At 32.5% G+C, this 16660-nt stretch overlaps 1 protein-coding gene across 5 annotated transcripts in view; it reads left to right on the plus strand.

Moving 5' to 3' along the window:
• The window catches only part of LOC106462175 (synaptotagmin-15-like), a 115260-nt gene that overhangs the window by 89827 nt on the left and 8773 nt on the right, over nt 1-16660 (plus strand). For 4 of the 5 annotated variants that reach the window (XM_022389357.1, XM_022389361.1, XM_022389358.1 and 1 more), the window contains exons 6-10: nt 147-327; nt 1450-1601; nt 2036-2252; nt 7650-7743; nt 8110-8280. In XM_022389357.1, the coding sequence (XP_022245065.1) occupies nt 147-327; nt 1450-1601; nt 2036-2252; nt 7650-7743; nt 8110-8280 (815 nt within the window). The remainder of the gene's footprint in view (nt 1-146; nt 328-1449; nt 1602-2035; nt 2253-7649; nt 7744-8109; nt 8281-16660) is intronic. The other variant, XM_022389359.1, reaches the window with a different exon arrangement.

Below are 16660 nucleotides of genomic sequence, written 5' to 3' on the forward strand. Positions count from 1 at the left end.
TTTAATCATTTCTTTCTGTTGTTTACTGTGCTTATAGGTGTTATAAGTTGTTGTTTTTTTTAGTTTTTTATAATAATTGTTTCACTTGGTTTAATAAATGATCAACTCCTTAAGTTTATTATTAAATATACATTGTTGCTTTACAGGTGAACCGTTATTGATCTCTTTGATGTCACTAGCTTTTGCTGTTGTCGTACTGGTAACAGTCGGTTTTACTATCTATCGACGTCGAAAAAACCAAGGAAGCTACGAAGAATTTCCACAAGGCACTAAAGTCGAACGCTCTTCTAGAAGATCGACTGATGCATCAATGTACGGATGCATCACGTAAGTAAAGACCCATGTACCAATTAGTGTAACTAAAAACCAAACTTACGTTAAAAGTAAAGAAATAAGATGAAATTACAAAAGCGACCTATGATAATGATAAGCCCAATATAAAACTGTTGTTGGTAAAATAAAAACAACAGATAATTTTAAATAAAGAACAACTTGGCTCTAGAAAAAAAATTAACGCCTGCTTCCTCTACAAAGTATCATTAAAAACCGAACATTTCCAAAACTAATAAAACCAAGCCACAGAATTTTTAGACAGAGATTTAGCTGTAAGAAGAGTTTCTTTTTATTTAATAAACAGTATTGAAGAATTTTTCATAAACGTAATCCTAATAAAATTTTGCAATGGCTTGTGAAAGTTAACTATGGCATTTTCCGAAAAAGAAAAACCAATATGGATCGAGAGAGTTTATTAGTTTTACTATATCTATGATAATTTCAAATTATTCGATTAACTCTACATATATTACTGTAAAGGTTCTTGATCAAAAGTTGAATGATGTTATTTAAAATCCTTTTTGTCACTAGAGCTTAATAAAGAATGAGATATATCTCTTAAAAAATATATCCAAAGATTATTTGTTTTGTTTCTTTAAAGTTCAAAACTAGTGCTAAAATAGATCATAACGTGACATTTTCGATATGAGATGTCATAGTTTCTAGTCATATTAACAAAACGTATCTTACTAGAAAGTTTTGGATGAAATCATGTAATGACAGATTAATACCAGTATCTTTACTAATCAAGTTTGATGTTGGCAATTAAACAAATTATGTAAGTCTTCGAGCTGTGGTAAGAAAATATTTATAACCAGTAATGTTCTTTTTCATGACGTTTTAGGAATATGTGCTGGAATTACAATTAGGTTTTGAATCGGATTTATCTTTTCTAACGTTAAAGAGAACAGCCATGATTTACGATGCTAACTCATGGTATTATAGTAACATGTGCAGTTACTAGCATATTTAAGTATATTTCACGAAAGTAAAAGAGAAGCCCTGTTAACTTTTGAGAAAACAAAACATAGCATTACTGTTCCAATTATGACAATACTTGTCTACGCGAACATTTAAACTGAATTATTCGTTTTAATCTTATTTTATCTTTATAAGACAAGAACGGCCGATCAATTTTGTGGTTCCCGCCATGTCTCTCTCTATCTTGCACAGTCCAGGAGAAACGTCTTTGTCATCTAGTTCTTCTCCTGACGCCATATTGGGATCTAGACTCTCCTTGATTGACAACGGACCACTAGGGCCTTCTGGTGAGTTCAGGAACAATTATTATATACTTTAAAATAACATTTTCTATTATTTATACTTCATTTTGTATTCTTTAATTCGTTAAAATAATCAAAACGATGATGGAGCTATTATTATTAAAACACACAACTGTTTACCTTATATTTATCTATTTTGTTACAATAGCAAATCCTTTTTTAAATTACTTTTGTCAGAAATACATATTTATAGAGTCGAGATCTTTGATAATCAACACCTTGTTTAAATAAAAAATAAATGTTGCCAAGTACTTTAAAAACAACAGAAACAATTATTCTACGTTGGTCTTTTTGGTTAACAGTTGCCTGACTTATAAAAATAGTCTGTTAATGTCAGCTAAATTAATAAAGGAACTTTTAATTTAAAACAAATTATATATACATATATATAACTCAGAGATTAAATCTTAATTATGCAGACTCGCCACTCTTGGGTGGACTAAACCCAGAACTGTACAAAGTTTCCTACGATAACACTGGAGAGGAATTCTTTTTTCCGGATGGCCACAGAGGTCGTCTCTGGTTCAGTCTGGAATATGATGCTACTAAAGAAAGGCTTGTTGTGCAGTTAATAAAGGGAAAAAATTTTCCTTCAAGAACTCTCGGATCTGTAAACTGCTGTGATCCATTTGTAAGGTAGACTGTAAGAAAAACGTGTAACGTGGATCTATGAAAATTAATTTATTGTTCACTACATATTTATCACTTAGAATTGTTATTTATCTAAAAATATATATCGATAGATAAAGAGGACCTGAATAAAAATGTCGATTTTTTTATATAAAAAGAAAAGTAAAAGCCATGTTATTGGGGAAAAATAAACTATAAGCCAGTTAAACTAACGAAGTCCAAAGACTAGCAAATTAAAAAAAAAATATTATGTAAGATGACATCACTACAAAACCGAGAACTCTTGAATATCAACTGCTACATATACATCACCAAAAATGATACCTAACTAGTCGAGTAAAGAAACAGAGAGAAAAAGTAACCAGTAATAATATTAAAAATACTTCTGGTTACAAACAAGTAATGTGGAATTAGATTCAGAATGAAAAACTGTCAAACAGTGAATGTAAACAAAATGTGACTAATTCAACCTTTTTTATGGAGAAAATTCACTGGTAAATAAAAAATTTTAAGTTACTATATTTTAAAACAGTTGTCAATCGTTTTCATGGCCAATTTCGGGTAATACTTAAATTATTAGGTCTTGACACATAGGTAAAACAATCACTATCTACAACATAACCCATGCGAATGGAAAGATGAGAAATTACCTTTCGTTATAGTGCTGGGGCATAGGGCCTTTTCTGGGGTGAACCACTCCCCACGGTAGAACAAAACACAACCATATTTTTAATGCATTGGTACGTTAGGAATATTAAATGGGTGGTTGTGAAAAAATTAACCCGTTTTTCATGTATTTTGGTATGAATATTCATAGGTACCATAGGTTAAAAAGTTGTGCTGCGAATGCCGCATCGAAAATCATGAAATTTGTAATAACTCTGTCAGTTTTTGTGATATCTTAACAAACGTGGTACCAAAACGAAGCTTATATAATGGCTTTCAATACTGTATGACATAATTTATATTATTCATATAATTAATCTGGTACAACAAGGCACAACTATATTTTTCATGTATTAGTATTTCTAAGTCCAAAAAAATGGTTGTGAAATACCCGTTTTGACATGTTATTAAACATGGATATCTACAGGTACCTTTGTCAAAAATTTCACCAAAAAAGCTGCGTCTTAAGTCACTAAATCTGCAATAACATCATCAGTTCTTGTGATATCTTTGCAAACTTTGTACTGACGTGAAGTTTGAAGTAAAGCCATTGTTATTTAACAATATTTAACTGACTAACGTTTCACGTCAACTCATGCAAGGTTTATTATTGGTGTTTTAATAAACTATTAAACATATATCTACACCAAGGTTGAAGGAAGACTGGCTTTTTATAGGGCAAAATAAATCAGACATATTGCGGTGATATGATAAAGATTTCAGTGTCTGAAAAACTATCAATATGTAGAAGAAATAACTGTATGTATAACATGCATTACACTTCACTCAAGAAACTGTTCTTTGTGTATGTATTAGGATAATGCCAAGTGAATTTACATATACTGATTAATTACCAGTTGTTTCATTTCAGTGATCTTTTTTGCATGTTTTATGAGTGTCTTTTACTTTACTTACTGCTTAATCAACTTAGGAATGGCTTGATCAAACTAGCTTAACATGAACCTTAATCTAGATTGTAGCGAATTAGCTTACCTGGAGTTTTTTATCTGTTGTGTTTTCAGGTAGGTTGACCAGAGGTTTACATACATGGCTGTGAATATCCATATCAGCAGTTGCTAATATGTGTGACTGACTAATCTTCTCTAAGACTTGAACAAGTTTCTTTAAGATTGTTTAGATGGTGGAAAGATCAGACAGTGGGACAGTTGAATCCACTCCATACAGGTAGACTTTGTCTTTCTTCTACATTGAGGTTGACACTGTGCATTCGGATAAGTATCCACAAGAGATCCATGTTCTCAGCATTTCAGTAGACTTTGTCTTTCTTCTACATTGAGGTTGACACTGTGCATTCGGATAAGTATCCACAAGAGATCCATGTTCTAGCATTTCAGTAGACTTTGTCTTTCTTCTACATTGAGGTTGACACTGTGCATTCGGATAAGTATCCACAAGAGATCCATGTTCTCAGCATTTCAGTAACTTGGAACATTTGTTTGTACTGCCGTTATTGAGGTATTTGATACTGCTGGTGGCTCAGGTCGTTTTGCAGGCTTGTTGTACCTAGACAAGGAGAAAAGCAAACGACCACATTGTATTCTTCACCGTGATTAGATCAAAATGGACTAGAAAGATTAAGCACTTACCAATACCACGTCTACCAGAAAGGAGTGAATAATGGTAAAAAGAAGCACCATCATCTACGCTATCCTAAAATACGTTTACGAAAAACTACATAGTTAAGAGTTTGAAAATAGAAATGAAAAATACCTTTTTGTCATGACCTAGAAAAAGAAAGAAGAAAAATAGTTTGGTATTTCAACTTGTATGACCAATTCTGAAATGGAAATATATTTAAAAACGATATTAAGATACTAACATTTCAAGTTTATCTTCGGCATTGAATGCATCTCTTGATGAGGATGACTTCATAGGAACTCTCAGTATTCCACATTCAGAGGGATTAATTGGACATTTCTTGTACAGTACTGCCACTATGGCTTGCGTAGTGGACTTGTCATCAAGGGTCTCCTTATTCTGGTCGAAGTTGTCAATTGCTCCACCGATCTGTGTGTTGTCATTTTGTCCTCATATACCTCGAGTTACAAACAAATCGGTTTTCTGATCTAGAACTACAGATGTCAGAAATCTTCGAACTTCATCATATGACACATAATATCCAAGGGAATATAAGTCATCAATCAACTGTTTGCTTCCGAAGTCATGATAAACCCTCAGTTCAAGACCCAGAGTTATTGGTGTACGCGCATTCTGGCTCTGGCTTATGATGTTATGACAAACAGAGATGACTTTAAGATTGTCTTTCTTTGTGCTGTCATCAGATCAGCTTGATAAATTGTTAAATGAACTTTTGTTGACACACCGAATTATAAAGTCATACAGCTTATCTGGAACATATTCAGCACATGGACTGATGTTGATTCAAGACTTCGAATAAATGTGTCAGAATCTTTAATAACTGACAGCTTATTTCTTAATATGGCTGCAACCATGTATAGTATTTGCCCTTCATCCAACTGGTTTCTTGTTCAGGCCAACTTAGTCAGTGCAATATCCTCCTCATATACCCCGTTGTTGAAGACTTCCTGAGTGCATCACCTACAGTCATGACGCTGGCACAGACAAGACCAGATAATCCAGGTTTTTCTAGGAATACAAGTTTATATCTATAGTAGTTTTAAGTTTTTCTTTTAACTTCCAAGACGAGTACTTGTCTGTACCTGCGACCCCCATCTGTTGTAAAGTCTTGATGTAATCCGATCGTAGTAATGACAGGTTGGTAACAGCCGTGTTCTTTAAAATAACTCTCAGATTTGCTATTATAGCACTCATAACTTTGTCATAACATGAAGAGTCCTCTTTATCTTTGGCTTTATTTACAGCTGAGGCTATGTTACGATCCCTTATGTAATGTGAGTAGCAACTACGATAATATTTTGCATCAAATGCAAAAAAAAAAATCTGTATGCGGCAACATTTTGTGATTGATAATTTCATCAAGACGTTCGGCTGCTCCAGATATTTCTTCTCTCTGGTGGTCTTACCAATACCTGTTGCGATCTGAGTTAATTTATCACCTCGCTTGTACACACAACTGTATATAAAACAGTCACGTCTTATGTTAAATTCTGATGTAGTGCCTCTGATACTTTTACGTATTGCGCAGTTCGATGCTTCAGATGAGGAGGCTTCATAGGTTGTTCGATCATATTTGCCCTGTGATTGATAAGTGTAGTTGTTGGATCTACTTGTGTATGATGACCGACACAGTTTGTGAAAGGCGACATTAGTTTTGCCTGAAAGAATGTCATTCTGTAAAGGCCACAATAGTTCATACACGTCATCCTTCCTCTGACACAGAAGATTGCTTTAATTCCATCTGGAGTTGGATTCTGCACAACGGTTTCATTGCCTTTGAACTTTGTCAGTGTTTTCATACATGTGATACAGTTTTTAGTATCGAACCAACGGGCTTTTTTATCTGGTGATTATGAATCCATCTTTCACCAGTGTATGAAAGTCCCAGGTCAACTTACCTGAAACCACAACAGATAAAAAACTCCATGTTAAATAATTCATAACAATCTAAATTAAGTCTCATGTTAAGCTAATTTGATCAAGCCATTTTTAATTTGGTTAAGTAGCAAGTAAGAAGAAAGACACTCGTAAAACATGCAAAAGAGATCACTGAAATGAAACAACTGGTAATTAATCAGTGTATGTAAATTCACTTGGCATTATCCTAATACATACACAAAAAACAGTTTCTTGAGTGAAGTGTAATGCATGTTATACATACGGTTATTTCTTCCACATATTGATAGTTTTTCAGACACTGAAATCTTTATCATATCACCGCAATATGTCTGATTTATTTTGCCCTATAAAAAGCCAGTCTTCCTTCAACCTTGGTGTAGATATATGTTTAATAGTTTATTAAAACACCAATAATAAACCTTGTATGAGTTGACGTGAAACGTTGGTCAGTTAAATATTGTTAAATAACAAAGGCTTTACTTCAAACTTCACGTCAGTACAAAGTTTGCAAAGATATCACAAGAACTGATAATGTTATTGCAGATTTAGTGACTTAAGACGCAGCTTTTTTGGTGAAATTTTTGTCAAAGGTACCTGTAAATATCCATGTTTAATAACATGTCAAAACGGGTATTTCACAACCATTTTTTGGACTTAGAAATACTAATACATCAAAAAATATAGTTGTGCCTTATTGTATCAGATTAATTATATGAACAATATAAATTATGTCATACAGTATTAAAAGCCATTACATAAGCTTCATTTTGGTACCACCTTTGTTAAGGTATCACAAAAACTGACAGAGTTATTACAAATTTCATGATTTTCGATGCGGCATTCCGCAGCACAACTTTTTAACCTATGGTATCTATGAATATTCGTACCAAAATACATGTGAAAACGTTTTTTGTTTCACAACCATCCATTTCATACTTCTAACATACCAATGCATTACAAAATATGGTTGTGTTTTGTTCTATCGTGGGGAGGGGTACCTCCAATTTCTAGGCCCCAGCACTATTATGGTTAACTAAAGAACTTAAATGTCAATATAAATCAATATTTTGAATTATCATTTTCAATCCAATTAAAATAAGGCAACTTTCCTTGAAAAACTTCTGCTGCTGCTTTTTTCCCGTAGATTAAAAAAATTATGTTGCACATGTTGTCAAGATTTCTAAGTCCAGTTAAATAAACCATTTATTATTTTTCTAGAATTTTCTTGCTTCCTGATGAGCGCCGCTACCTTCAAACAAAAATAAAAAAGAAAACGTGCAACCCCAAATTTGAGGAAAATTTTGTTTTCCAGGTAAGAACATAATGGTTATTTGTTATATAATCAATGTTTACCAGTGAAAACTTAATATATTTTTATTTTTCGAAAACATAGATCTGACTGTCAAACAAGTTTGTAAAACATCTATTTTTCGTTTTATTTTTACTTCAGTATTTTGAATAACATTTTTTTTTAGTTTTTTCTTTTTCATTCCAGTAAAGATTATATGAACCAAACAATGTAGAACTTTATTAATTGTTGTTTCATGTACTTGCTCTGGCAAGTTTTGTCTTAAAGAACTGCATATGTATTGTTAGAGAAACTTCTTTACCATTACCTTATCAGTTTGACATTCTACATTTTAATATCAAGCAGTTCACAGAAGATTTTTATCTCTAGATTCCCAATAAAGCAATAGAAGAACGGACTCTGAAGTTCACGGTTTTTGACAGCGATAGAGGAAAAAAGTACAACCTCATAGGTCACGTGATCTACCCTCTAAAAGACACTGACGTCACCACCAATGAAAATGTCATCGTTTGGAGGGACTTGGAAAAAGATGTGGATGAGGTATGTTTGATTCAAATTCCTTACACAGAAATTTATTCCGTAAGTTTTAATTAACGTAGATCACTTTTTGGATCAGATAAATAGATAGTTTTAATTAACGTAGATCACTTTTTGGATCAGGTAAATAGATAGTTTTAATTAACGTAGATCACTTTTTTCGATCAGATAAATAGATAGTTTTAATTAACGTAGATCACTTTTTCGATCAGATAAATAGATAGTTTTAATTAACGTAAATCACTTTTTGGATCAGGTAAATAGATAGTTTTAATTAACGTAGATCACTTTTTGGATCAGATAGATAGATAGTTTTAATCTATATATGCCACTATGCTATTTATGTGTTTTGAAGAGCCGTTCTTTTTCTATTTAATTATTTTATCGTAACTCTAAAATTGTTCAAAACTGCTCAATCGTTTTTCCGAGTGAAACATTTTCTAACATATTATGGTCATCATATGATAATTATTTAAATATATATATACATATGACAATTTTCCAAATAGCCCGACAAAATTTTAAAATTTTCAAAATATGACAATTACTTTCCAGTGAAACTTTTTCTAATATATTGTGGTCATCATATGATAATTATCTGTTTATATATATATAATAATTTTCTAAATTAATGTCCGACAAACCTTTTCATGCGTGAAGTTGTATGCTTCTGGGACTATACATAACCAGCTGGTTAGATATGAAGAGTCTTGAAGTCATTTTCTCAATGACCAAGGGAAGTTTCTTATATAAGTTCCAAATACACCGACCGGCCTGTTTTGGTTTGTTTTTTGAACTGTATCTCGTAAATGCTATCAAAATCGTAATGAGAGGAACAGGTAGACTTTGGCTTTAATGAAAAATTTTGAGCTGCTGAATAAAGGAATCTCAATAGGTTTCTCCAAATTGTTTATGAAAAATATAAAAACATAAATGTATATGTAACAATGTTAGCATAGTATAGGAGACGTTAGAAAAACAAACGCTTAGGCATACAAAATGGTGTGTTATGTGAATAAAATACGATCACCTGATTCCAACTTGTTTCAAAATTTGGTTCTCGTGAACTTATTTGGGTTTCACTCCGTTTGCTGTGGCTTTAAAAAATACTTTATAATCAGTACAAATCTATCTCTTTAGGTATTAACGTTATTATTGCTTTTTTCATAGTTCTACAAATTCACTTGTCTCCAGACATTCGTTAAAAACCTCGAATATGGAAATACCAATCTTAGGCCAACATTTTATTGACCACTCAATCTTTAGGCCATCAGTTCCAGGGAAGTTATCTTTTGTTCATGAATGGCAAGCAGCAAAATTCTATAAGCGTTAATGGAGAACCTAGAAACTCTTCCTCACTCTTTATTAGAAAATCAATAAGCCTTCAAAGAAAGAGTCGCTAGTTTGGTTTACGTTCCTTCTAAATATCTATTATAAAGATCTATAATTATATAATTTATTTCATTTGAACTCCGAATTATTCTTTCAATTTTAGTCTTTAAAGCTTCTTGTGAATTAGGTGTTTGTCTTAATCTATAAAAAGGATGTAGAGATGTCAATTTCTCTAATTCTTTGGATTCGTTCCAGAATTTCACAGTGTTTGTCTCGAGTTATACTAAGTTCTTTCAGAGCTTCCTCATAGATGCGATACGTATTATCAGTAAGGGATAACTGACATAACTTTATTTCTAAGCAATCAATTTCCCATTTCTTCCTTAATTATTATTTTTTCCTTTGAAGCAGTTGAGCATGTGCTTTAATCACTCTTTTCAAACGTTTCTAACACGTTATAACATTAATTCCTCGTGTTTTTGTGCTGTGTTTTAAAATCGATTATAATTTCGTAAATTTCACTTATCTATTTGGCATTTTCAAATAATTTATTAATAAAACACCAATAAGCAACCTTGCTCTATTGGCGCAGGTAGCCTAGTTGCTTTGCACCAAAAAACGCCAAACAACCTTGCTCTATTAGTACTAATAGGGTTAATAAGTATGTCAGCTCTAAACATGCCCTACACTTTTCAATATTCAGATTTGTGTGACGGCCCATTGCAAAGACAATATCCTTCAATATTTCAAGATATACATAACTAAATTAAACAAAAACGTCCCTAACATAAATATAAAATTAAACACCTGAGTTGGCTATGTTTTCACGACGAAACAAGAGGTTTGAAATACTTAAACCGCAATACTAAATATTACGCTATCTGATACTTGACTCTCACATAACAAACAAGTCGAAATAACATTTAAAAACAACGTGTACCAGTACTTCACTACTGTAATGCGCAAATAACGTCACAAAATATACAGGAAATTACTTGAGGGATTTATAAACACACAATACCTTTTCTGTATTAGAACAAACGAGACAGCTACGTCTGAAGGAGCTATCCTACAACTAAAAGGGGAGTTAGCCATAACATATAAGGTAATAGAATATCAGTTGGAAGCACTGCAGTCTTCTTGTGTTATAATACAGCATTCCGCTGTAATTTTAATAACATGTGGAAACATGCTAGTAAGCAGTAGACGACATATAACACCTTATATATCATTAATGAGCACAAAATTAGAATATTGTGCTGCATTACAACATAAAAAGACTGCGATGCGTCCAACTTCCCTCTTGCCTTATAAGTTATGCCTAAATCTCTCTCTTTCTCTCTTTTTATTGTAGAATAGCTTCGTCAAACGTCAACATCTCGTTCGTCATAAAGTAGAAATGGTTTTCTGTTTCCAACGTACGAGCAGCTTCGTACTTCATTCCAACCGCCCCCAATGGCACAGCGGTATGTCTGCAGACTTATACTGTTAGAAACCGGGTTTCGATACCCGTGGTGAGCAGAGCACAGATGGCCCTTTGTGTGTAGCTTTGTGCTTAATAACAAACCACAACATCATTCCCACAAGTCATGTTATGTAGGTGTTATGATATTGTAGATGTTATGAGCATGCCTAGTAATGCAGTACTGGTACAGGTTGTTTTCAACTATTATTTCAATATGTGTATTATGATACAGTTGAATATCAGATAGCGTAATATTTAATACTGAGGTTTAAGTGTTTCAGACCTCTTGTTTAGTCGCGAAAATATAGCGAAATAGAGTACGTAAGTTTAAATTTATGTTAAGAATGTGTTCGGTTTAATTCAGTTTAGTATTTATTGAAACATTGGAGGAAATGTTTTGTTGCAATGGGCCGTTTCACAAATCAATAAGGTATTTGTAGAGGCTTGATATACTTACTCATCACCCATACCAGTAGAGCTAAGCGCAACCATTCTTATTATGACTCAAAGCTTCTGTACAGTGTGATTAATAATGAGTGTATTTGCGTGAGAACATCTGAAAATTATTGTCAACATTAACGAATAACTTATTCAATCTAGTCTTTAATATAATATATCCTTTTTTGGCCAGTATAACTATATTCCTTCTTATTTGGATAAATATATCAAAAAACCGATACACCACAAAACTAATTTAACAAATCTCTTAATCTGTCAACTATGTGAAACCTGTGTTCTCATTGAAAAACTATGATCTAACTGTGTATTCAATATTACATTAAAATCTCCAGCTGATCACATCAATATTTCACTCAGCTCAATTTTAATATAATTTAAATATTCATATGTTTGTTCATCACATTGTGTTAAATACACGTTGAATAAATGTAAATTTGACTCTTTTGATTTTATTAATACGTGCAAAATATTCCCTTTATACTCAGAGACAAATGCCATTTGTTTTTCAGATGACATAAAAACCTATAAATGCGGAAGATTCATAGCAATGAATTATATCATAATTCTACTTATTCCACAGTAAAGATCAAGTCTACATGAACATTACTGTATTGTTTGTAATTAAGCACAAAGCTATACAATTGGCTATCTATGCTCTGCCCACCACGAGTATCGAAACCCGGTGTCTAGCGTTGTAAGACCACAGACATACCACTGTGCCACTAGGGGCTTTAAGAGTAAGATTATCATGATGTATTTACGTTTGCTAGTAATGTAATTAGAATTTAATTACAATCGCTTAACGGTGTAATGTATCTTTTATGTTTCAAATCAGGTAAGAGTATTTTATCTAGTATTTAAATGTCCTTGAAATAATTTCTGACCATTTATTAATTTTTGCTATATTGACGCCGCTGTTAAGTACTCTATTGTTCAAGTAATCAGTGTTGTTTACTTTACTCAATTAGTTTGTCACTCGTCTTGAAATTGGTTTTTAACTACAAGATTTAGGATTCAGGTGAAACACTATTTTAATAAAATAATTTATGCATTGTGACACAATATTTTTATCCACTCGGTTAATAATATCTGTATGATTAACCTCTAACACTTTGTATAGCAATACTTGACATAAAAAGGAAGAACGTTAGATGTATATTTGACACAATTAACATAAACAAATGAAATTTCTCAATTTTTTATTGAATCTTTGAAATAAATAGCGTAATATTTTCCTTCTATGTACACTGTTCTGAGCTTTTTACCAACAGGATACTCTCTCAACTTATTTAGTTGATGTATTTAAACCTATTAAATTGTCAGTTATATTCCAGAGCCGATTCTAACGCTTTAGGCTATCCTTTAACTACAATACTACTTTAATTTCATTTATTTTTGTCTCATAGTTTGAATATTTCATTACACCCAAAATAAAATTTTATAAATGTATTTGCTTGTTTTACTTTACAACACCAATTCGAAATGACGTCACAAGGAAATTGAAAAAAATAATTGTTAATTTTTAGCTACGGCAAAAATTCGTATTCAGTTCTAATAATGATAACGGTGAAACAAGTACCAGGTGAAGATCACGACCGTGTAAGATAATTCCTATTTTTATTTAATAATTAAGAACATATTACTCGTTTATTTGTAATTGGACGTCTTATACCCAAACGTTATTTCTAAATAATTAGTCTTACAAACATAATCTGTCAGTTTGATTTTTTTTTTATGTACACGTAATTAAAATTTATAACTTTATATAATTGAAAAATCATATAATGAGTAATTTGGAGACACTGATCAAATGTGGAAAATGTTTAAGTATACAATTTTAACTATTTAAGATAAACATATTCCTTATAGAAAGAAAAGGGGGGCTGCAAGTAAAAACCAGATTGTCTCACAAAGGGTATAAGAGATAAAATTAAAGAAAAGCATCACAAATTTAAGAAATTTAAATTGACTGGTATGACGGGATATTTAGAAGATTATAGAAGATCAAGAAAGTTGGTGAATCAGGAAATTAGGACACCAAAAAGGATGTATGAAAAAAGGTTGGCTGAAAATGTAAAAATTAACACTAATCATTTTTGAAAATACATAAAGGGTAAACAGTATGTTAGAATGGGGGTAGGACACTTGAGGGATGATAAAGGAAGGTATGTATCTGATGATTATGAAACAGCTGGATTATTAACTTCTGCTTTTTCTTCAGTTTTTACTAATGAAGATTTAAACAGTATTACACATCTTGAACATTTGATAGATGGAAACAAGGTCGGACAATATGATTGCATTATTTCTGAGCTTGTTAAGAAAACATTTGGAAGCTTAAAAATGATAAGACTCATGGGCCAGATAATATTTTTCCAAGGGTTTTGAAGGAGGTTAAGGATTGGATATGTGAGCCACTTGCTACTATTTTTTGTAAGTCCTTGAATAATGGGCAGGTACTCGAGGATTGGGAGTTAGTTAATGTCACTCTTCTTTTCAAGGGAAGTAATAAAAATTGTTCCAGTAATTTTAGACCTATTAGTCTGACATCAGTTGTGGGAAAGGTTTTGAAAAGTCTGATAAAAAATGTTTTGCAAAGTCTTTTAACAAAGTTTACAATTTTATTGGATAGTCAACAGGGTTTTACTGAGGAGAAATCTTGCTATACAAATTCTTTGACATTCTTTGAAAAGGTTACTGTTTTCGTAGATGAAAGTAATGGTGTGGATTTGGTGTATCTGGATTTTAAGAAAGCATTTGACAAGGTGCCACATAAAAGTCTGGTAAAAAAATATCTCTGTAGGTGTGAGGGATAAGCTAGCAGAATGAATAGAAGAATGGCTGAATGGAAGAAAGGAGAGAGTGTTATAAATAAAGTTCAGTCAAACTGGATTAATGTCACAAGTGAGGTACCTGAGAGCTTAGTATTAGAACCTTTGCTCTTTTTGATTAACGTCAATGGCATAGATGAAGGAATGGTCAATAAATTACTTAGATTTGCCAATGATTTTAAGGTCTTGAGTGTATATAACAGTGAAGAGAAGGATGCTGATTTACAAAAGGATTTATATTATTTAATGAGTTGGGCAAATAAATAGCAAATAGGTTTTAATTATAATAAATGCAGGATAATGCATGTGGGTTATCATAATTTGAATTAAAAGTATAACTTGGATGGGAATAACCTTAACAGTGTCATGAAAGAAAGAGATCTTGGTGTAATAGTTGATCAGCCTCTTGAGCCATCCAAGCAGTGTGCTGTTGTTAGTGGTAAGAAAAATGGGATTTTAGGTTGTATTTACAGAAATATTGAATACAAGGCTGAAGAGGTTATAATTTCATTTTATAGGTAACTGGTTAGGTCACATTTGGAGTATTGTGTTCAGTCGTGGGCTCCTTACCTTAGGAAGGACATTGAATAATTGGAAATGGTTCAGAGGAAGGTTACTAGAATGGTGTCTGGGATATGAGGAGAGGTTAAGATCTCTCAAATTGTTTCACTTGAAAAAAGAAGAGTTGGAAGGGATCTGATTAAGGTGTTTATGATTGTAAAGGGATTTGATAGTGATAATGCATCATCTTTTTCATACTTGATGGCAAGAATAGTAGGGACTACGGGACACAAATATAAATTTTGGCAACGTAGGAGTCATCTTCGGCTAAGACAGTTTTATTTTTCTGACAGAGAGGTTAGTCTCTGGAATGGTTTGTCTTCGGATGTTGTGGAGGCAGTTAATTTAAGTGAGTTTAAGAGAAAGCTTCACAACTATATGAATGATAAGGACTGGCTTTAGGATTTTATAAAATTTATAATAGTTTAGTTTAGAGGATGTGGCAGCCGAGATGGACTAATATGTCCCTTGTTGTCTCTAAACATTATGTTATGTTAAGTTAATATGCCAGGATTTAACTGAATTTGGGGTAGACTTGTGCAGATTTTGATTGATTTGAGTGAATGAATATATATTTTGCAATAATAAGCTCAGCTTTGAGTGATTTTTGGTGTGAATCGTTTAAACGCCCTATAGAAGTATGTTTGATTATCACCATTATATTCTACATTAACTTGTCAACCAATATGTGGATTCTTCTGTTTTATGCTCACTTTACGTTAAACTCTTGTTTAATATTATACCTTTCATTTAGCTACATTTTGTTCATCAGTCCCTATCTTTTCCTCAAAATCGACCATATAAGTTAATGCATTACGACTATCTTGCTCTGGACTATTTCAGAATTTTTGTAACAGTTTCTTGTTCAGTCACATCAATTAAATCGTCCTTAGGCGTATCAGTTTGTTCTTTATTATCTTTTTCTGGTTATTATTAACAAGTGGTTATCCACATTTCACTGAAGATTTATTGAAAATATTAACGTTTTCTTATTTTTGGCAGTCTTATATATTCGTGTATCTATTGTCTCTATAATCTACATGGTTCGAGTTATACAGATCAACTCTGTTGTCATCAGACATTATCAACTGGGAACCCTGTTGTGTCGTGTTTTCGTTATTAAATTAACCGTTTCTCATTTTTTATGTTATTTTTACCTGAGAGATTTTTTTTCGCATACCTATAGACCCTGCAATCAAAACATTGAATTGAATGATTGACAGTTTGCTTGTTTTTATTTTCGCGCAAAACTACACGAAAGCTATCTGCGTTAGCCGTCCCTAATTTGGCAGTGATAGGCTAAAGGGAAGGCACCACACACCGCCAGCTCTTGGGCTTCTCTTTTACCAACGAATAATGGAATTGTCCGTCACATTATAGCGCACCCATGGCTGAAAGGGTGACAGGAATTCGAACCCGCGATTCCCAAATTGTGAATCGAGTGCCTTTACCACCAAGTACAATCATAACCCTCTGAAAAGTAACTCAGTTGACTTGGGATTTTACTTAATTCATTATCATGAATTACTATCGTGGTTCATGATAGGGATCGCACAAAAAAATTGCACGAAACCCTAATAGAACGTTCGGGCAAAAGCACCTTATACAGTAAAGATTCAGTTCAAATAACACTTTAAAACCTTTATTATTTAAAGCTGAGGCTCTACACATATAAAAATGCACAAAAAAAAGCACGCATGTTAAACTTAAAAGGGAAAGAAAATCCACTCAAAAC

The sequence above is a fragment of the Limulus polyphemus genome, unplaced genomic scaffold (genome assembly GCF_000517525.1).
Source record: "Limulus polyphemus unplaced genomic scaffold, Limulus_polyphemus-2.1.2 Scaffold1110, whole genome shotgun sequence".
NCBI classification, from domain to species: Eukaryota; Metazoa; Arthropoda; class Merostomata; order Xiphosura; family Limulidae; genus Limulus; species Limulus polyphemus.